The 21375-nt window shown below is 40.5% G+C and overlaps 2 protein-coding genes across 9 annotated transcripts in view; both read left to right on the top strand.

Moving 5' to 3' along the window:
* Window positions 1-1122: 1122 nt before the first annotated feature.
* On the top strand, window positions 1123-12317 carry LOC106591839 (double-stranded RNA-specific adenosine deaminase-like). 4 transcript variants are annotated; one of them, XM_014183104.3, is made up of 6 exons: window positions 1145-1326; window positions 1462-1534; window positions 2322-2687; window positions 3887-4252; window positions 7049-7559; window positions 8161-12317. In XM_014183104.3, exons 3-6 carry the CDS (start codon window positions 2327-2329, stop codon window positions 8210-8212), a joined length of 1290 nt encoding a protein of 429 aa, XP_014038579.2. In that variant the 5' UTR covers window positions 1145-1326; window positions 1462-1534; window positions 2322-2326; the 3' UTR covers window positions 8213-12317. The 4 variants fall into 4 exon arrangements, with proteins under 4 accessions (XP_014038581.2, XP_014038579.2, XP_014038582.2 ...); XM_014183107.3 differs by having other exon boundaries at window positions 1184-1326; window positions 1462-1517; XM_082965725.1 differs by having other exon boundaries at window positions 1188-1326; window positions 1462-1568.
* Window positions 12318-12905: 588 nt separating this feature from the next.
* pkz (protein kinase containing Z-DNA binding domains) overlaps window positions 12906-21375 on the top strand; it is a 29076-nt gene continuing 20606 nt past the window's right edge. The window contains exons 1-4 of one of the 5 annotated variants that reach the window (XM_045701826.2): window positions 12906-13564; window positions 14411-14921; window positions 15861-15902; window positions 16153-16272. In XM_045701826.2, coding sequence (XP_045557782.1) covers window positions 13516-13564; window positions 14411-14921; window positions 15861-15902; window positions 16153-16272 — 722 coding nt within the window. In that variant the 5' untranslated portion in view covers window positions 12906-13515. 5 annotated transcript variants of the gene reach the window in all.

The following is a 21375-nucleotide window of genomic DNA, read 5'->3' as shown; positions in this document are numbered from 1 at the left end:
AATGCGACGATTCCGGTTTGGGCATGGTGTTGACCTTGTTCTGAACCCCTCCAAAACAAAGGTCATGTGGTTTGCTAAGCAGAATTCTCCTCTCCGCACCAGTGTGATTACTACCTCTGAGGGTTTAGAGCTTGAGGTAGTCACCTCATACAAGTACTTGAGAGTATGGCTAGATGCTACACTGTCCTTCTCTCAGCACATATCAAAGCTGCAGGCTAAAGTTAAATCTAGACTTGGTTGCCTCTATCGTAATCGATCCTCTTTCACCCCAGCTGCCAAACTAACCCTGATTCAGATGACCATCCTACCCATGCTAGATTACGGAGAAGTAATTTATAGATCGGCAGGTAAGGGTGCTCTCGAGCGGCTAGATGTTCTTTACCATTCGACCATCAGATTTGCCACCAATGCTCCTTATAGAACACATCACTGCACTCTATACTCTTCTGTAAACTGGTCATCTCTATACCTCTTCAATCTCTTCATTCAAAGACTCAATCACGGACACTCTTACTGACAGTTGTGGCTGCTTTGCGTGATATATTGTTGTCTCTACCTTCTTGCCCTTTGTGCTGTTGTCGGTGCCCAATAATGTTTGTGTCCTGTTTTGTGCTACTGCCATGTTGTGTTGCTATCATGTTGTTGTCATGCTGTGTTGTCATGTGTTGCTGCCATGCTATGTTGTCTTAGGTGTCTCTTTATGTGGTGTTGTCTCTCTTGTCGTGATGTATGTTTTGTCCTATATTTTTTATTTAATTTATTTGTATTTTTAATCCCAGCCCCCGTCCCCGCAGGAAGCCTTTTGGTAGGCCTTCATTGTAAATAAGAATTAGTTCTTAAAATAAATGTTAAATAAAAAAAATTAAAAACAGGCCTAGGACATATTATAGATTTTGTTCTATGGAATAATGTTTATCAATTAATATCACTTTTTGTTATTTTTTGTTGTTGATTTGTTATAAAAAATAAATAAAAAAAACACATATAGGCTTCATAATTAATAAAGGTCATGTTAGCTAACTCCTATTATCTCATATAAAAAAAAAAAATATTATATCTCTGAAACCTGTGTTAACCTCAGACCTTATTTTCGGCGTTTATTCCTAAACCCTTTTCTCTCCCCATTCATTTTCGCCATAGGGATGGCTGAACGAATCACACGTAACTCATTTCCGGGTTGTAGGGTAATGGGTAGAAAGGGTCCAGCTTTTTTCCAGAATTGACTTTACGAAAGCAGGTTTAGGAGATTTTACGCAGCAGGTTAGGAGAATAAACGACATGACCGAAAATAAAATATTAGGCAAGTCATTTTATCTCATCTGGAAGGTAAGACGAAATCCTACGAATGCTTTAAATGTAAAGTTCCAATCTGTTTATTTATATGAAATTCGACGTAGGCCTAGTACTTCTATAAATGTAAAGTTCCTATCTGTTTATTTATATGAAATACGATTTTACCAGGTGACCATGTCGCGGTTGGATACTGTAGCCAGCTGTGGGCTAGAGTGATCCTACAGGTTAGCTGCCACTGCAGGTTAGCTGCCACTGCAGGTTAGCTGCCACTGCAGGTTAGCTGCTACTATAGGTTATAGGTTAGCTACTATATGTTAGCTATGAGACCATTTTAGAAATACTGGCACTCAAGTATTCATCATGTTTCACACTGATTACATTAATAAATACATTTAACTGTATATAGCTGTTTGTATTAGTAATAACTTGTAAAACGAATAGCTGCTTTTCAGCAGTTTGTATTATTTATGGTTGGAAAGCATGAACTCTGTTCTTTATGCTCAGAGGTTTCCAACATACTGACTGGTGGAAACAGCCTGATTGCTGCGTTCAACATTCTATTTCATTCAGGATTTTGACAATTAAGCTCTACTACTTCCTTTGAGTCAGATGAACTCGTGGATATCATTTGTATGTCTGTGTGTAGTTTGGAGGAAGTTGCTAACTAGCGTTAGCGCAATGACTGGATGTCTATGGTAACTTCTAGCTTGCTAGTAGATACTATAGACTTCCAGTCTTTGCGCTAACGCTAGTTAGCATTGGCTAGTGAAACTACCTCTAACGTCCTTCATACTGGATGCAAATACAAGAAAATTCACCAGACTCTGGGGAAGTAGATAAAGGGCTTCATTGCCAAAATCTCTGAGTGTCCCTTTTTAAGTTGACGCAGCAATCAGGCTGGTTCCAACAGGCTAACTTCCAACAGTATATGACAATGATTTCATAATTGTAACTTGTACACTGAACATCAACTGGCTAAAGTCTGTCATGTTTCCTTTATCTTTTACTCCCATGCTTCAACATTCTAGTGACTATGTTCTGCGACAACCGGCAAGGAGACCAGTTGGACTTGAAGGAGAGAATATGTACCTTTTTAAAGGTGAAGAAAGAAGGATCCACTGCCCTCCAGATAGCGAAGGCTGTTGGACTGAAGACGGCCAAGGATGTAAACAGTGTCCTGTACACTTTAAACAGAGCTGGACTTCTTTATGCAACACCAGACAAACCACCAGTCTGGTCTGTGAGTGTTCAAGAGTCAGATCGAGTGCCTAGTCCTTCCGAGACCCCTGGCATCACAGTGGAGGAACTGAGGAGGGTGCTGATGTCAAAGAGTGATGGAAGAGGGATGAGTGCACCTCAAATTGCCAGAGAATTGGGCCATTCACAAAAATTAGGTGAATAAGCATCTTTATACAACGGGTGCGTCTAATCCTGAATGCTGATTAGTTAAAACCGCATTCCAGCCGGTGTCTATTCCACAAGTTACCACCCGCTAAATCTATGACGTTAAAATGCTTATTTACTCTGTTCCATCTGACTGCACAATCCACTGTCTCATCAGCCCAGCCAGGCAATTTATAAACTTGATCTTCACTATAAAAAGCATCTAGACATTATCTCACATTTCTTTTAGACTAACATTTAGTTTTCAACAGTGGAGTTTTGTATAAACCTTGCTGTCTGTCTGACATTTGTAACATTGTTTCAATATTGAAACTCGATCTCCAGCTGTCGCATAGTAGTTATGAACGTGTCGGGAGTCGGGATGAGACAGACAGGCAGGCAGGTTCTCAGCCAGTCGAAATAATGAATCGGCATAATTTTTATGCATATATACAAAGAAATAGCAATAGAAAACAGGTAAAACAAAGTGCAGCTTGTTTACAGTCTTTCCTGCTTCAGTTTGAAATGATTGTATTAGCTGTGTTGTTGGCTAGCTCCTCTGAACAACAGTGTCCAGACGAGAGAGCACATTTTCTATGCCAGGTGAAATCGTGCCTCATTAGCTCATTGTTATGGTTGATTAGAAAGCAATGTCACTAGAAAACAGCTTAAACAAATGCAGCTACTTTGTTGTTATTCTGGCTGCACTGTTTGACGTGACTAAATTAGCCGTAGTTGGCTAGCTAGCAAGTAAGGGATAAGAACGTTGACAGCCAGTATGGCAATAGAATATTTAGAATTAATGACTGGGTCACGTCCATAGATACAGAACAAGAAGACTTAAATACTGGATCGCGTCTCTGGCAACCGAACCGATAGGACGAACGACCAGCCGGCTTGGGTAGCAACCCTAGATTTGTGTCGGGACTATATCTTGTGGAAGGATGAAATAGAATGAATAAATTCCTCAATGTTTTTAATGAAAATATGTCAATCATTATTTAAACATGTTTGTAACCCGTTTTATAAAAGTGACAATGGCTTCGAAGCCAGTGTTTGGAGGATATATTGGCACGGTTTGCCGGCCATCGACGTACCAATATATCCTCCAAACACCGGCTTCTCAGGCATTATCACTGAATTGTACACTGAACATCAACTGGCTAAAGTCTATCATTTTTTCCTTTACTCCCATGCTTCAACATTCTAGTGACTATGTTCTGCGACAACCAGCAAGGAGACCAGTTGGACTTGAAGGAGAGAATATGTACCTTTTTAAAGGTGAAGAAACAAGGATCCACTGCCCTCCAGATAGCGAAGGCTGTTGGACTGAAGACGGCCAAGGATGTAAACAGTATCCTGTACACTTTAAACAAAGCTGGACTTCTTTATGCAACACCAGACATTCCACCAGTCTGGTCTGTGAGTGTTCCAGAGTCAGATCGAGTGCCTAGTCCTTCCGAGACCCCTGGCATCACAGTGGAGGAACTGAGGAGGGTGCTGACGTCAAAGAGTGATGGAAGAGGGATGAGTGCGCCACAAATTTCCAGAGAATTGGGCCAATCACGAAAATTAGGTGAAGAAGCATCTTTATACATTGTGTGGGTCTAATCCTGAATGCTGATTAGTTAAAACCGAATTCTAGCCGGTGTCTATTCCACAAGTTACCACCCGCTAAATCTATGACGTTAAAATGCCTATTTAGTTTCAACAGCAGAGTTTTGTATAAACCTTGCTGTCTGTCTATCTGACATTTGCAACATTGTTTCAATATTCAAATTCGATCCCCATCTGTCTCGTAGTAGTAATGAACGTGTCGGGATGAGACCGACAGGCAGGCAGCTTTTCTCAGCTAGTCGAAAACTTGAATCAGCATAATTTTTATGGATATATACAAATAACTATCGATAGAAAACAGGTCAAACGAAACAAAGTGGAGCTTGTTTACAGTCTTTCCTGATTCAGTTTGAAATGATTGTATTAGCTGTGTTGTTGGCTAGCTCCTCTGAACAACCGTGTCCTGATGAGAGGGCATATTTTCTATGCCAGGTGAAATCGTGCCTCATTAGTTCATTGTTATGGTTGATTAGAAAGCAATGTCACTAGAAAACAGCTTAAACAAATGCAAATTTAGCTACTTTGTTGTTATTCTGGCTGCACTGTTTGACCTGACTGTAAGTTAGCCGTAGTTGGCTGGCTAGCAAGCAAGCAAAGGATAAGAACGTTGCCCGCCAGTATGGCATAGAATATTTAGAATGAACATCTGGGTCGCGTCCATAGATACAGAACACGAAGACTTAAAGTCTGTGTCGCGTCTTTGGCAACTGAACCGATAGGACGAACGACCAGCCGGCTTGAGTAGCAACCCTAGATTTGTGTCGTGACTATATCTTGTGGAAGGATGAAATGGTTTGAATTAGGGATGCACAATATATCGGTGAACATATCGGAATCGGACGATATTAGCTAGAAATGCCAACATCGGTATTAGCGGATGTTTAGTTTAACGTCCTGATGTGCAAAACCGATGTCAAAGCTGACGTGCATACCTATATAACGTAGGTATATGACGCCACGTACAAATTTGCGCTACACGTGCAACAGCAGCATTCCTAACCTGACCCACAATGTCTGCTGTGTGGAACTAGCAGTCATTTGAAAGAGGAAGAACATTTCAGCGAGACAACGCAAAGGCGAAATCCATTAAAGCCAAGATAATGGAATTCATTGCCCCTGACAATCAACCGTTCTTTTTCGCCGACTGGTCGAGCACCGGTACACACTACCAAGTGCGGTATTTTTCAGATGTTGAACTACCAGAGTTGCACAGTAATGGCGTCACTGCTATTAGCTTCACGACCACTTTATACTATGGAATGCCTTTTGGATCTTTGCATGTCAAAAATGATACAGTAGCACTGTCATAGCTATACAAAAAAGTCTGCAAACACCGGCCACGAACGATGTGTTTACAATACCGCGTTAGTAATGAAGCATCATTTGTTCGACCGCAACTTCTGGGGTAGCTAGCTTTAGCTTGGTACTAGCTAACACCAATACAACCAGCCTGAAAACAATGACCAGTAGAACCTGCAGTCATTTTCATTATTCTTAGCAATGATTTAGGAATCCTTGTGAGTAAGTATTAGCTAGGTTGCCACTTGTTGTTCGCCTATTGAAATTGAACTTCAGTTCATGAAAATAAATAGCTAGCCAGCTACTTAACCCTGTTGCCCAAAGCTAACGTTATAAGCAGCCAGCTAGCTTCATCTGGCTAGTGAGGCTCGACCGGACCGGGTTATGTGTTGTGAAGCTAGCCCCAATAAGGATTAGGCACAATAGTGGAATTTGTGGGTTGCCTTCGAAATAAAAGTATGTCATTGACAGTCATGCAAATGAATACAAATAGTAGAATTATGCCATACTTTTATTTGGAAGGCTAACCTGCAAAGTCCACTATTGTGGCTAATCCTTATTGTGGCTAGCTTCACATAGATGGGTCTGACCACCATTAATCAAATAAGAACTGTCTCATAAATGAGGGTTATTTTAGATGATGACACCTAGCTATATAGTTAGCTATCTAACTATAGCTACTGAAACAGATGTCATGTTATTGGACATGCAAAGACCCAAACGGCGTTCCATAGAAATCCTGGTTGAGAATGAAACGACTGAACAACAAAACAGCACAGCAAGTTAAGTGAAAGAAATAGGTTTTGATTATGTTTTACTGGTAATGGGGACATACGTAAATGCCAACAAAATAACTTTTTGGTGTGTGTGACCTTTATTTAACTAGGCAAGTAATTTAAGAACAAATTCTTATTTACAATGACATTGCACTATGGAACTCCTAATCACGGCCTGATGTGATACAGCCTGGATTCGAACCAGGGACTGTAGTGACGCCTCTTGCACTGAGATGCAGTGCCTTAGACCGCTGCGTCCATGTGTATGTGTGTTAACTATTTAACTGTACTAGAATGCTTAATATCGGTTATCGGTATCGTTTTTCTTGACAAGGAAAATATCGGATATCTGTATCCGGCAAAAATGTCATATCGGTGGATCACTAGTTTGAATTAGTTCCTCAAAATAATGTTTTTAATGACAATATGTAAATCATTATTTAGATATGTTGGTTTCCCGTTGTATAAAGGTGATAATGCCTGAGAAGCCGGTGTTTGGAGGATATATTGACACGGTTTGCCGACCCTCTACTTCGTCTCAGGCCTAACTACACCCGTGCCAATATATCCTCCAAACAGCGGCTTCTCAGGCATTATCACTGAATTGTACACTGAACATCAACTGGCTAAAGTCTGTAATTTTTTTCCTTTTCCTTTACTCCCATGCTTCAACATTCTAGTGACTATATCCTGCGACAACCGGCAAGGAGACCAGTTGGACTTGAAGGAGAGAATATGTACCTTTTTAAAGGTGAAGAAAGAAGGATCCACTGCCCTCCAGATAGCGAAGGCTGTTGGACTGAAGAAGGCCAAGGATGTAAACAGTGTCCTGTACACTTTAAACAGAGCTGGACTTCTTAATGCAACACCAGACAAACCACCAGTCTGGTCTGTGGAGAAACCAGGGGCGGCGTCTGTCTCTGTGAGTGTTCCAGAGTCAGATCGAGTGCCTAGTCCTTCCGAGACCCCTGGCATCACAGTGGAGGAACTGAGGAGGGTGCTGACGTCAAAGAGTGATGGAAGAGGGATGAGTGCGCAAGAAATTGCCAGAGAATTGGGCAAATCACGAAAATGTGTTAATAAGCATCTTTATGACTTGCAAAGTAGCGGCAAGGCAGAAAAGTTGGGAGAGAAAGTGTGGAAAATGAATGATGAAGCAAGCTGTGGAGGAAAGCTTATTAAATACAAGAGGTAAGTCTGTGAATGTGGCACACATAGGGAAAAACATATATAACAAATGAAACTAAAAGCTATCCAACACAGAAATGTAATAATGTTCAACGTTCAGAATCCAATTTCACAAACAAAATAGAAAATGACTGCAGGTACTTATATATTCTATTACTTATCAGTCATGTAGGAAATAGTACATGATGTTTCCTCCCTTAGCTAGTGGCAAGCTGTGACATACTGTGCTGCCAACTCTATAACATCAGACCTTTCCCCCAAAATTACACTGTTTCTCTTTGTTAGATTGTTCTTTGAATGTAAAACTTTTCAATTTGAATTTGGGGTAGGAGTTTCTAATTGATATATATTTGGGGAAGTAGTTTCTAATTGTGATGCCAGTCTGTCCTCTCAGGCTTCCTGACCCACAGTGATGCCAGTCTCCTCTCTGGCGTCCTGACCCACAGTGATGCCAGTCTCCTCTCTGGCTAACCATGTTTTTTTGAGGGTGTCTGTAATTCTGTATTTGGTTAAGGTTTGGCTTTGTTTGGGCTCTTTTACATGGTTACAGCAAAAGTGAATCTCTCTCTCTCTCTCTCTCTCTCTCTCTCTCGCTCACTCTCAGAGGACTACCTGACTCAGAGGACTACGATCCCATTCTCCTTCGAAGAAATTGAGAAAAACGTATATTACCTCACAAGCTAACCTCACTATTAATGGCAGCCTGCACTTCCCCGGTCGGCCTTCAACATGAGAGGAGGCAGCACTGAGCTAGCCTGCAACATCACTTCCAGGAGTAGTTCAAAGTGCGCATGTTATGTCTCCATGAGACGCCATCTTAACCGACTTCATTTGGCTTCAATGCGCCATTGAGTCTTCACATAGGAATGAATGGTGTCACGTGATCAATGGCTTTGTCCATTCATATATACAGTCATTGGCTAAGACGTTACTATCCCCATTTTGTTCCCCCTAAACGTGTTATGAATAGTGTGTATCCCTCTTACCTTGTTGTGTGTCTTCTGTATGCTATAGTTGATGCTCATTAGCAACTATCAGATGTTCATTTACATGTTGTAATTATGATCCTAACTCTTACAGAGAAGCAAATCGTGAAGTGAAAGCACTGGCTACCTTGGAACATTCTAGCATTGTTCGCTACTATACGACTTGGCCTGAGGATACCAATTGGGTCGATGGAGGCTACAGCACAGACTTAGTAAAGACAGTATTATTAAGTCTAATTTTGCCATTTACATTCATTAATTTGTGATCATCAACATTTTTTAATTCTGGAGCATATTTTTGTACTCAGTTTTTTTGTCTGTTTTTTCAATAGGCTACTACATCTGTCATATTGTAGAATGATATTTAATAGGCTACATCTACATCCCGGATGTCCTAGCCGTGCCTGAATCCTGGCTTAGGAAGACCACCAAAAACCCTGAAATTTCCATCCCTAACTATAACATTTTTCGACAAGATAGAACTGCCAAAGGGGGCGGAGTTGCAATCTACTGCAGAGAGAGCCTGCAGAGTTCTGTCTTACTATCCAGGTCTATGCCCAAACAGTTTGAGCTTCTACTTTAAAAAATCCAGAAACAAGTCTCTCACCGTTGCCGCTTGCTATAGACCACCTTCTGTCCCCAGCTGTGCCCTGGACCCCATATATGAATTGATTGCCCCCCATCTGTCTTCAGAGCTCGTGCTGTTTGTTAGGTGACCTGAACTGGGACATGCCACCCCGGCCATCCTACAATCTAAGCTTGATGCCCTCAATCTCACACAAATGATCAATGAACCTACCAGGTACAAACCCAAATCAGTAAACAAGGGCACCCTCATAGATATCATTCTAACCAACCTGCCCTCCAAATACACCTCTGCTGTCTTCAACCAGGATCTCAGCGATCACTGCCTCATTGCCTGCATCCATAATGGGTCTGCGGTGAAACGACCACCCCTCATCACTGTTAAACGCTCCGTAAAACACTTCAGCGAGCAGGCCTTTCTTATCGACCTGGCCCGGGTATCCTGGAAGGATATTGACTTCATTCCGTCAGTAGAGGATGCCTGGTTATTCTTCAACCGTGCTTTCCTCACCATCTTAAATAAGCATGCCCTGTTCAAAAAATGTTGAATCAGGAACAGATATAGCCCTTGGTTCTCTCCAGACCTGACTGCCCTTGACCAGCACAAAAATATCCTGTGGCGTACTGTATTAGCATCAAATAGCCCCCGCGATATGCGACTTTTCAGGGAAGTTAGGAACCAATATACACAGGCAGTTAGGAAAGCAAAGGCTAGCTTTATCAAACAGAAATTTGCATCCTGTCGCACAAACTCCAAAAAGTTCTGGGACACTGTAAAGTCCATGGAAAATAAGAGCACCTCCTCCTAGCTGCCCACTGCACTGAGGCTAGGAAACGCTGTCACCACCGATAAATCCACGATAATTGAGAATTTCAATAAGCATTTTTCTACAGCTGGCCATGCTTTCCACCTGGCTACCCCTACCCCGGTCAACAGCTATGCACCCACTACAGCAACTTGCCCAAGCCTCCCCCATTTCTCCTTCACCCAAATCCAGATAGCTGATGTTCTGAAAGAGCTGCAAAATCTGGACCCCTACAAATCAGCCGGGCTAGACAATCTGGACCCTCTCTTTCTAAAATTATCCGCCGAAATTGTCGCAACCCCTATTTACTAGCCTGTTCAACCTCTCTTTTGTATCTTTTGAGATCCACAAAGATTGGAAAGCTGCCTCGGTCATCCCCCTCTTCAAAGGGGGAGACACTATAGAACCAAACTGCTACAGACCTATATCTATCCTACACTGCCCTTCTAAGGTCTTCGAAAGCCAAGTTAACAAACAGATCACCGACCATTTCGAATCCCACCGTACTTTCTCCGCTATGCAATCTGGTTTCCGAGCTGGTCATGGGTGCACCTCAGCCACGCTCAAGGTCCTAAACGATATCATTACCGCCATCGATAAGAGACAATACTGTGCAGCTGTATTCATCGACCTGGCCAAGGCTTTCGACTCTGTCAATCACCATATTCTTATCGGCAGACTCGACAGCCTTGGTTTCTCAAATAACTGCCTCGCCTGGTTCACCTACTTCTCAGATAGAGTTCAGTGTGTCAAATCCGAGGGCCTGTTGACCGGACCTCTGCCAGTCTCTATGGGTGTGCCACAGGGTTCAATTCTCGGGCCGACTCTTTTCTCTGTATACATCAATGATGTCGCTCTTGCTGCTGGTGATTCTCTGATCCACCTCTACGCAGACGACACCATTCTGTATACCTCTGGCCCTTCTTTGGACACTGTGTTAACTAACCCCCAGACAAGCTTCAATGCCATACAACTCTCCTTCCGTGGCCTTCAACTGCTCTTAAATGCAAGTAAAACTAAATGCATGCTCTTCAACCGATCGCTGCCCACACCTGCCCAGCATCACTACTCTGGACGGTTCTGACTTAGAATATGTGGACACCTACAAATACCTAGGTGCCTGGTTAGACTGTAAACTCTCCTTCCAGACTCCCATTAAACATCTCCAATCCAAAATTAAATCTAGAATTGGCTTCCTATTTCCCAACAAATCCTTCACTCATGCTGCCAAACATACCCTCATAAAACTGACCATGCTACCGATCCTTGACTTCGGTGATGTCATTTACAAAATAGCCTCCAACACTCTACTCAGCAAATTGGATGCAGTCTATCACAGTTCCATCTGTTTTGTCACCAAAGCCCCATATACTACCCACCACTGCGACCTGTATGCTCTCGTTGGCTGGCCCTCGCTTCATATTTGTCGCCAAACCCACTGGCTCCAGGTCATCTGCAAGTCTTTGCTAGGTAAAGCCCTGCCTTATCTCAGCTCACTGGTCACCATAGCAGCACCCACCCGTAGCACGCGCTCCAGCAGGTGGTATATCTCACTGGTCACCCCCAAAGTCAATTCCTCCTTTGGCCGCCTTTCCTCCCAGTTCTCTGCTGCCAATGACTGGAACGAACTGCAAAAATCACTGAAGCTGGAGACTCATATCTCCCTCACTAACTTTAAGCACCAGCTGTCAGAGCAGCTCACAGATCACTGCACCTATACATAGCCCATCTGTAAATTGCCCACCCAACTACCTCGTCCCCATATTGTTATTTATTTTTATTTTTTTGCTCCTTTGCACCCCAGTATCTCTACTTGCACACTCATCTTCTGCACATCTATCACTCCAGTGTTTAATTGCTATATTGTAATTATTTCGCCACTATGGCCTATTTATTGCTTTACCTCCCTCATCCTACCTCATTTGCACACACTGTATATAGACTTATTCGATTGTGTTATTGACTGTATGTTTGTTTATTCCATGTGTAACTCTGTGTTGTTGTTTGTGTCGCACTGCTGTGCTTTATCTTGGCCAGGTCGCAGTTGTAAATGAGTACTTGTTCTCAACTGGCCTACCTAGTTAAATAAAGGTGAAATAAAAAATGTAAAAAATCCAACAATGCTATTCAATAGGCTACATCTGTGAAATTCTACAATGCTATTCAATAGGCTACATCTGTGAAATTCTACAATGCTATTCAATAGGCTACATCTGTCATATTCTACAATGCTATTCAATAGGCTACATCTGTCATATTCTACAATGCTATTCAATAGGCTACATCTGTCAAATTCTACAATGCTATTCAATAGGCTACATCTGTCATATTCTAGAATACTTATTTCCCTCATTAAAATGCAAATCAATTTGTAACATTTTTGACATGCGTTTTTCTGGATTTTTTTGTTGTCATTCTGTCTCTCACTGTTCAGATGAACCTACCATAAAAATTAGACTGGTCATTTCTTTGTCGGTGGGCAAACGTACAAAATCAGCAGGGGATCAAATACTTTTTTCCCTCACTATAGATAGATAAAGCAGATTAATATGAGATGGAAGGGAGTTTGATGTAATAACAGCTCTATGTAATACTGTATGTGTTCTTGAATCTGTTCTGGATTTGGGGATTGTGAAAAGCAGGTAGCCCTGTTTGATAAGAATGCATGTGTTCGTCAGGCATTTAATTTAACTCAAAATAGACATAAACCCTAAGTAATAACAGTGGACATTTGCCTAAAATAAAACTAGAATCGGTTTCAATAACTGAGTCATCATAGCTGAGTAACAGGTGGCCTGAACAGCCGCTAGGTGGCGCTATATACCTTTTTTTATGGTCAATAGCGACCACTAGCAGCTGTTCAGGCTAATCACAGGCTGACTTTCAAATCAGGTTCAGTACTGTTTTCAGGCGAATCGAAAACGAAATTGTCTACAGGACATTATAGAGAGAAATAGTAATGGCGTCTTTTTGTAGGCACTAACTCCGTCATGTTCTTTGGACAGATCCTATGGAGAAAATGAATGGCGTTTTTGGATAAATGGCGAAAATAAGTTGGGTATGTGGTAAACACAGGCTTAGAAGATTTTATACGTTTTGCTCTGTGGGATAATCTTCATCGATTAACGTCACTTTTTGTGAATTTTGAAGAATTGTGTATATATATATCTATATTTTTAAAGCACATCAAGTCTTCATGATTCATAAAGGTCATGTTAGCTAACTCCTATTATCTCATATAAAAAATAAGTATTATATCTCCGAAACCTGTGTTAACCTCAGACTTTATTTTCGGCGTTTATACCATTTTCTCTCCCCATTCATTTTCGTCATAGGGATGGCTGAACGAATCAGACGTAAATCATTTCCGGGTTGTAGGATAATGGCTAGAATGGATGAAGTTTCTGTCAGAATTGACTTTCTGAGTCAGGTTTAGGAGAATTGATGCAGCAGGTTAGGAGTGACAGGTTATGATAATTAGGAAAATTAGGGAAAGATTAGGAAAGGAGTTAGGGTTAGCTAAAATGCTAAAAAAAATATGCTTTTGACTTTAATTTGACAAAAGCTGGATCCCATCTAGGCATGACCGAAAAGAAAATACTCGCAAGTCATCTATCTCGTCACCTGGAAGGTAAGACGAAGTCCGACGTAGACCAAGTACTTCTATAAATGTAACGTTCAAATCTGTTTATTTATATGAAATACGACCTTACCTGGTTACCAAAAGGGATCCTATAGTTTAGCAACTATATCTTAGTTATGAGACCATTTTAGAAATATTGCTCAAGTATTCATCATGTTTCACACTGATTACATTAATAAATACATTTAACTGTATATAGCTGTTTGTGTTAGTAATAACTTGTTAAACGAATAGCTGCTTTTCAGCAGTTTGTATTATTTATGGTTGGAAAGCATGAACTCTGTTCTTTATGCTCAGAGGTTTCCAACATACTGACTGGTGGAACCAGCCTGATTGCTGCGTTCAATATTGTATTTCATTCAGGATTTTAGCAATGAAGCCCTACTACTTCCTTTGAGTTAGATGAACTCGTGGATATCATTTGTATGTCTGTGTGCAGTTTGGAAGAAGTTGCTAACTAGCGTTAGCGCAATGACTGGATGTCTATGGTAACTTCTAGCTTGCTATTAGATACCATAGACTTCCAGTCTTTGCGCTAACGCTAGTTAGCATTGGCTAGTGAAACTACCTCTAATGTTCTTCATACTGGATGCAAATACATACAAATGGTAACCATGAGTTCACCAGACTCTGGGGAAGTGGATAAAGGGCTTAATTGCCAACATCTCTAAGTATCCCTTTATAAGTTCACGCAGCAATCAGGCTGGTTCCAACAGGCTAACTTCCAACAGTATATGACAATGATTTCATAATTGTAACTTGTACACTGAACATCAACTGGCTAAAGTCTGTCATGTTTCCTTTATCCTTTACTCCCATGCTTCAACATTCTAGTGACTATGTCCTGCGACAACCGGCAAGGAGACCAGTTGGACTTGAAGGAGAGAATATGTACCTTTTTAAAGGTGAAGAAAGAAGGATCCACTGCCCTCCAGATAGCGAAGGCTGTTGGACTGAAGACGGCCAAGGATGTAAACAGTGTCCTGTACACTTTAAACAGAGCTGGACTTCTTAATGCAACACCAGACAAACCACCAGTCTGGTCTGTGGAGAAACCAGGGGCGGCGTCTGTCTCTGTGAGTGTTCCAGAGTCAGATCGAGTGCCTAGTCCTTCCGAGACCCCTGGCATCACAGTGGAGGAACTGAGGAGGGTGCTGACGTCAAAGAGTGATGGAAGAGGAATGAGTGCGCAAGAAATTGCCAGAGAATTGGGCCAATCACGAAAATGTGTTAATAAGCATCTTTATGACTTGCAAAGTAGCGGCAAGGCAGAAAAGTTGGGAGAGAAAGTGTGGAAAATGAATGATGAAGCAAGCTGTGGAGGAGAGCTTATTGAATACCAGAGGTAAGTCTGTCGATGTGGCATACATAGGGAAAAACATATATATTCTATATAGATAGTACCTGCAGTCATTTTCTATTTTGTTTGTGAAATTGGATTCTGAACGTTGAACATCATTACATTTCTGTGTTGGATATCTTTTAGTTTCATTTGTTTTATATATATATATAAGTCTGTCGATGTGGCATACATAGGGAAAAACATATATAATTTGTAGACTTTTATATATATATAAGTCTACAAATTATATATATATGTTTTTCCCTATGTATGCCACATTGACAGACTTATATATATATATATATATAAAACAAATGAAACTAAAAGATATCCAACACAGAAATGTAATAATGTTCAACGTTCAGAATCCAATTTCACAAACAAAATAGAAAATGACTGCAGGTACTTATATATTCTATTACTTATCAGTCATGTAGGAAATAGTACATGATGTTTCCTACCTTAGCTAGTGGCAAGCTGTGACATACTGTGCTGCCAACTCTATAACATCAGACCTTTCCCCCAAAATTACACTGTTTCTCTTTGTTAGATTGTTCTGTGAATGTAAAACTTTTCATTTTGAATTTGGGGAAGGAGTTTCTAATTGATATATATTTGGGGAAGGAGTTTCTAATTGATATATATATATATTTGGGGAAGGAGTTTCTAATTGATATATATATATATATATATTTGGGGAAGGAGTTTCTAATTGATATATATATATATTTGGGGAAGGTGTTTCTAATTGATATATATATATATTTGGGAAGGAGTTTCTAATTGATATATATAGATATTTGGGGAAGGAGTTGCTAATTGATATATATTTGGGGAAGGAGTTTCTAATTGATATATATTTGGGGAAGGAGTTTCTAATTGATATATATATGGTGCAGGTGAATTTGAAAGTGTTCTCTCTCTGTCTCTCCCTCTATCAAGTGATTATCAAGATATTTCCATCAGACTGACTGAAAGCTCCAGGTATTTATTTATTAACCTTTATTATTATATCTTTATTAATCAAACTGTTCCTAGCTAACCAATAGGACCACCTGACCAATAGTACTATAATATCCCATTCACCTGTGAATAAAGAGAGAAAAACGCATATCCTATTTTCTACCCTCACTATTAAAACATTTACCATAGTCTACCCTCACTATTAAAACATTTACCATAGTCTACCCTCACTATTAAAATACTCAAGATCTGAATTATGTTTTGATTCCAGGTTTTCCAAAGATTTCAAATTATTGAGTGTTCTGGGTGCAGGAGGCTTTGGGTGTGTCATTAAAGCCCAACACAAATTGGATGGAGAAACATACGCCGTGAAGATTGTGAAGAATATGGGGTAAGACCAGAGGAGAATGACTGCCCCGTCTCATTGAAGCCCCAAAGTTAAAGGCCGACTGTGGTACTGCAGCAGGAAAACAGGATCTCCGTTTTCAAATCAAATGGAAAAATGGCAATCTATGTGGAAAACCGTTAAAAAACATAATTCAAAGACAATTATGTTTACCAATAGTTGCTTCTAATACACCAGATGTCCTTGAACCGATTATTTTAAAATCACACACAGAAGACGTTTTATGGATAATTTAGTTGCTAATGGCAGCCTGCAGTACCCCGGTCAGCCTTCAACATGAGTTACTCAATGAGAGGAGGCAGCACTGAGCTAGGCTGCAATACCCCAGTCAGCCTTCAACATGAGTTACTCAATGAGAGGGGGCAGCATTGAGCTAGCCTGTAGTACCCCGGTCAGCCTTCAACATGAGTTACTCAATGAGAGGGGGCAGCACTGAGCTAGCCTGCAGTACCCCGGTCAGCCTTCAACATGAGTTACTCAATGAGAGGAGGCAGCACGTCCGTGAGACGCCATGTTTTCATATGAGCTGTGTTCGAATACTCATACTAACCGTTCTATTTGTGATGTGAATTGAGTATATAGTATTGTAATGAAACAGGCAGGGAGCAGGCCTCGAACCCTCGACCTTCTAGCCCGAAGTCCAGCGCGCTATCAACTGTGCCCCAAAAGCATGCTATTGCGGCAGAGTCGATATCCGCGCTTATAAACCCAGGGTCGTTACAGTATGGTTATTGGTCATAGTATGAATGTAGTGAGTATCCAAAAAGTTTCCGGATGTCGTTCTAAATTCGCCAACATATGAAGTATACAAGCAAGGGACACTAGGAGAGAGAGGCTAAGATGGCAGCTTGAACAGATGCTTTTTTTTTACCGAGCTCCACACCAAACTTCAGAAAGATTGTGGAAAAAAACAAGTTTACAGTCATTACTATTACTGTTTGTATTTGTTCAAGATATAAGAGCTCACCTGTGACTGGAATAAGTATTGGATCATTTATGTCGGCATGTCCATGCGAAGTCGTGACAAAAATGGAAATATAAGAAGCTAGCCTTTCTATTGCAAATCAACAAGAGAGGAACGTGCTTATAGACAACTGCCATAACTACGCTTGCCCTATGGATAATATCATGCCTTCGAATGCTGTTGAAGATGACGTGTTCCCCTCTTTACCGGTTACTCCGTGCAAACCTCCACCCTTCACAAAACCCAACATGAACTCTGACATCGTGGCTACCCTCTCCTTACTCATCAACTCCAGGTCTGACGCCATTGAGAAAATGGTAGGCGCGAACACCATGATTATCGAAGGCTTGAAAAAGACTGTGGAGTTTGCATGTGGTGAAATCAAGGAGAGTGGCAAAAGTTGAAAAAAGTGTGGAAAAGAATAACAATGTCTATCATAGACGTCTCACTGATCTGGAACAATACACAAGAAGATGGAACCTGAGACTCTACGGCGTGCCAGAGGAGGATGTGGAGGAGAGGATGTGTGAGGAGAGGCTATCCGCGTCTGCCAAGAAGTTATGCCTGCAGAGAAGAACAAAGTTGGTGATACCATCGACGTTGTGTATCGCCTCGGCAAGAAGCAACAGCAAAACGATTTAAGATTCACTGCCAGATTCTACAGGGATGCTGTCTGGAAAGCTGCTAGTGTAAACGATGTGAAATGGCTAGTTAGTTAGCGGGGGTGCGCACTAATAGCGTTTCAATTGGTGACGTCACTCGCTCTGAGACCTTGAAGTGGTTGTTCCCCTTGCTCTGCAAGGGCCGCGGCTTTTGTGGTGCGATGGATAACGACGCTTCGTCGGTGGCTGTTGTCTATGTGTGCAAAGGGTCCCTGGTTCAAGCCCAGGTTGGGGCGAAGAGAGGGACGGAAGCAATACTGTTACACTAGGAAGAACGCCTTCACTGAAAGTTGTATGTATTTTTATGTATACAGTAACTAAGATGCTGTTTTAAAGGGCATACAGGTCTGCTCTGACTTTACACGGTTATTGTTCTATTTAGTTATTAAAACCTCTAGGGGCTAGGGGGCAGTATTTTCACGGCCGGATGAAAAACGTACCCAATTTAAACAGGTTACTACTCTGGCCCAGAAAATAGAATATGCATATTATTAGTAGATTTGAATAGAAAACACTCTGAAGTTTCTAAAACTGTTTGAATGGTGTCTGTGAGTATAACAGAACTCATATGGCAGGCAAAAAACCTGAGAAAAATTTAATCAGGAAGTGGGAGAAATTAGAAATGTAGTTTTTGTTTTGAATCCCTTGAAAAACTACAGTGACATAGGATTTACGTTGCACCTCCTAACTCTTCCATTGGCTGTCAACAATCTTTAGGAACTGGTTTAAACCGTCAGCTGTTACCGGGCAGATCATTTTTGGCTCAGTCAATCATTGGCCAGTCTGAGGAGAGGTGTCTTATGATGCGCGTGCACGTGACTTCATCGTTTTTATATTTTTCTTCTGGGATGAATAGCTATTGCCCGGTTGTAAAATTATCGCAATTTTACGTTAAAAAATACCCTAAAGGTTTGATTGTAAACATCGTTTGACGTGCTTCTACAAACGGTAATGGAACTTTGAACATTTCGTCTATGGATTTGCGTCCACGCCACATGGCATTGTAAAGTGTTCTGGATGGGTCAACAAAATGGACGTATTTGGACATAAATGATGGACTTTGCAGAACAAATGAACATTTTTTGTGGAAGTGGGTGCCCATCCGAGTGCATTCCGCCGAAGATCAGCAAAGGTAAGTCAATATTTCGAACATATTGTTAGAGATTTGTCGACGCCGTGGTTGTAGGCTAAGTTCTGTACTCAGAATATTGAATAATGTGCTTTTTCCGTAACGTTATTTTCAAATCTGACAAAGTGGTTGCATAAAGGAGTAGATTATTTCTAATTCTTTAAATAATTGTTATACATTTTTTCAACGTTTATGAGTTCTTCTGTAAATTAAATGTGCCTATTCACCGGGAGTTATGGGGAGAAAACATTTTCTGAACGTCCAAAAAATTGGGGTTTTGGATATAAATATAAACTTGATCGAACAAAAAATGCATGTATTGTCTAACATGATGTCCTAGGAGTGTCATCTGATGAAGATTGTCAAAGGTTAGTGCTTAATTTTAGCTGTATATCTGGTTTTGTGATGGCTATCGTGCTTGGAAAATTGCTTTATTTTTTTGCTGCGGTGCTATGCTAAAATAATCTAATGTTTTGCTTTCACCATAAAGCCTTTTTGAAATCGGGCAATGTGATTGGATTAACGAGTAGAGTATCTTTAAAATGCCGTATAATACTTGAATTTTAATTTTGAGATTATTTTGTTTTGAATATTGCACCGTGCTATCTCACTGGTTGTTGTCCAACCAATCCCGTTATCGGGATTGTATCCTCAAGAGGTTTTAATACTTATTTCCAAGTGAAAAAGGTCTTAGGAACTTGTATATGTAAAACAGTTTTTAATCTTTTTTTTTGTGATCAGTTTTCATATGCACTTAAAACAGTTGGTACCCATTTTATTTAAATTATTATTTTGTATTTTATTTATCAGAATAGTTCCTGATTACACTAAAGAGGGTTTTTGCTCTCTCTTACTACAGAGAACCCTTGGTTTGGTCTTGAACATAATTTTCTGTTGAGTTGAATTTCAAAAGCGGGATAACAACTAGCTCAGAGTTTTTATGGTATAAGCTATTTTCACTTTAAGTTGACTTAAATGGTGCAGATCTCGATTCCTTATCGCTTACGTTTACTGCGCCTACGTTTTTGACTCATCCTACGGTTTAAACTTTTATATAATATTTGTTGTTTTGTCTTTGTCTATAGTTTCTCTTAATGCTAGGGGGTTACGAAACAATGTGAAGCGCAAGGCCTTATTTTTATTTGCTAAACCATTTCGAACAGATTTTTGCTTTTTTCAAGAGTCTCACTCAATTTCGGCTGATACCAACTTCTGGAGGTCAGTGGGGCAACGATATTTGGCTTTCCCATGGATCTGAACACTCCGCTGGTGTCACTACAATGAAAAATACCTTTTGTGGTAATATTCTACACTCGGAATGTGACCCCTTTGGTCCCTTTATTTGTATTGTGATCAGTTACAATGACATTACGCTCATTACTGTAAACTTCTACGGGTACAACACCAAACATGAGATTGATTGAGTTGCTTGAATCTATAGAGGAACATATGCTTCATTGGTTATCTACATTTCTTAATTCGTTATTATTGATAGGAGGGGACTTTAACATTACTATAGATAATTAATCTGATAGATGGCCCCCAGGTAGGCCAACCAATCAGAATTTGGGTTTAATACTTTTTATGGAGAAGTTTGATCTTACTGATATTTGGAGAGAGAGGTTTCCGGCCAACAGATCGTTCACTTGGAGTAACAAAACAGGTTCCAGACAGTCCAGAATTTATTTTTGGCTCATATCCAAATGTATTGATAGTGTGTTACCACAAATATTTGTACTACTCCCCTCACAGACCATAGGGCCATTTTACATTGATATCAAAATATTTACCCCTGATACTAAGCTTGGTAGAGCATCCTACTGGAAGCTAAATAGCTCATTATTAAATAATGATGTAGTTAAGTTTGAGGTTAAAGATCTGCTTTCACACTTTTGGGAAAGGGCTTGTGAAGAAAAATATTATTGCAAGAACTGGGAGGTCTTTAAATTTGAGATGTCGAAATACTTGAGAAAATACGGTAGTAATCTGGCTAAGACCAGAAGAGCCGAGGAGGCAAAGGTGATCATTAAGGTAACTTCCCTTTCTCAGAGGTCCCCAGCCGGCCTCTCGGGGGAGGAGAAGATGGAACTGATTGAGTTACAAAATAAACTGGATAATATATATAGATTAAATGAACTGGATAATATACCCGTTGAAGTCAGAAGTTTACATACACCTTCACCAAATACATTTAAACTCAGTTTTTCCACAATTCCTGACATTTAATCCTAGTAAAAATTCCCTGTTTGAGGTCAGTTAGATCACCACTTTATTTTAAGAATGTGAAATGTCAGAATAATAGTAGAGAGAATGATTTATTTCAGCTTTTATTT

This window comes from Salmo salar, chromosome 19, assembly GCF_965601325.2.
Source record: "Salmo salar chromosome 19, fSalSal1, whole genome shotgun sequence".
In the NCBI taxonomy this organism is placed as follows: domain Eukaryota; kingdom Metazoa; phylum Chordata; class Actinopteri; order Salmoniformes; family Salmonidae; genus Salmo; species Salmo salar.
The sequence above is the reverse complement of the archived record's forward strand: the minus strand, read 5'-3'. Positions and strand labels throughout refer to the sequence as shown.

Excerpts from the sequence above, each read along its gene's own strand:
- LOC106591839 (XM_014183106.3), top strand. The coding sequence starts at position 2,327 with ATGTTCTGCGACAACCGGCAAGGAGACCAGTTGGACTTGAAGGAGAGA. Across the intron at positions 4,253-7,048 it reads GGGCCAATCACGAAAATTAG|TGACTATATCCTGCGACAAC; the intron begins GTGAAGAAGCAT and ends TCAACATTCTAG. Across the intron at positions 7,560-8,160 it reads AAGCTTATTAAATACAAGAG|AGGACTACCTGACTCAGAGG; the intron begins GTAAGTCTGTGA and ends GCTCACTCTCAG.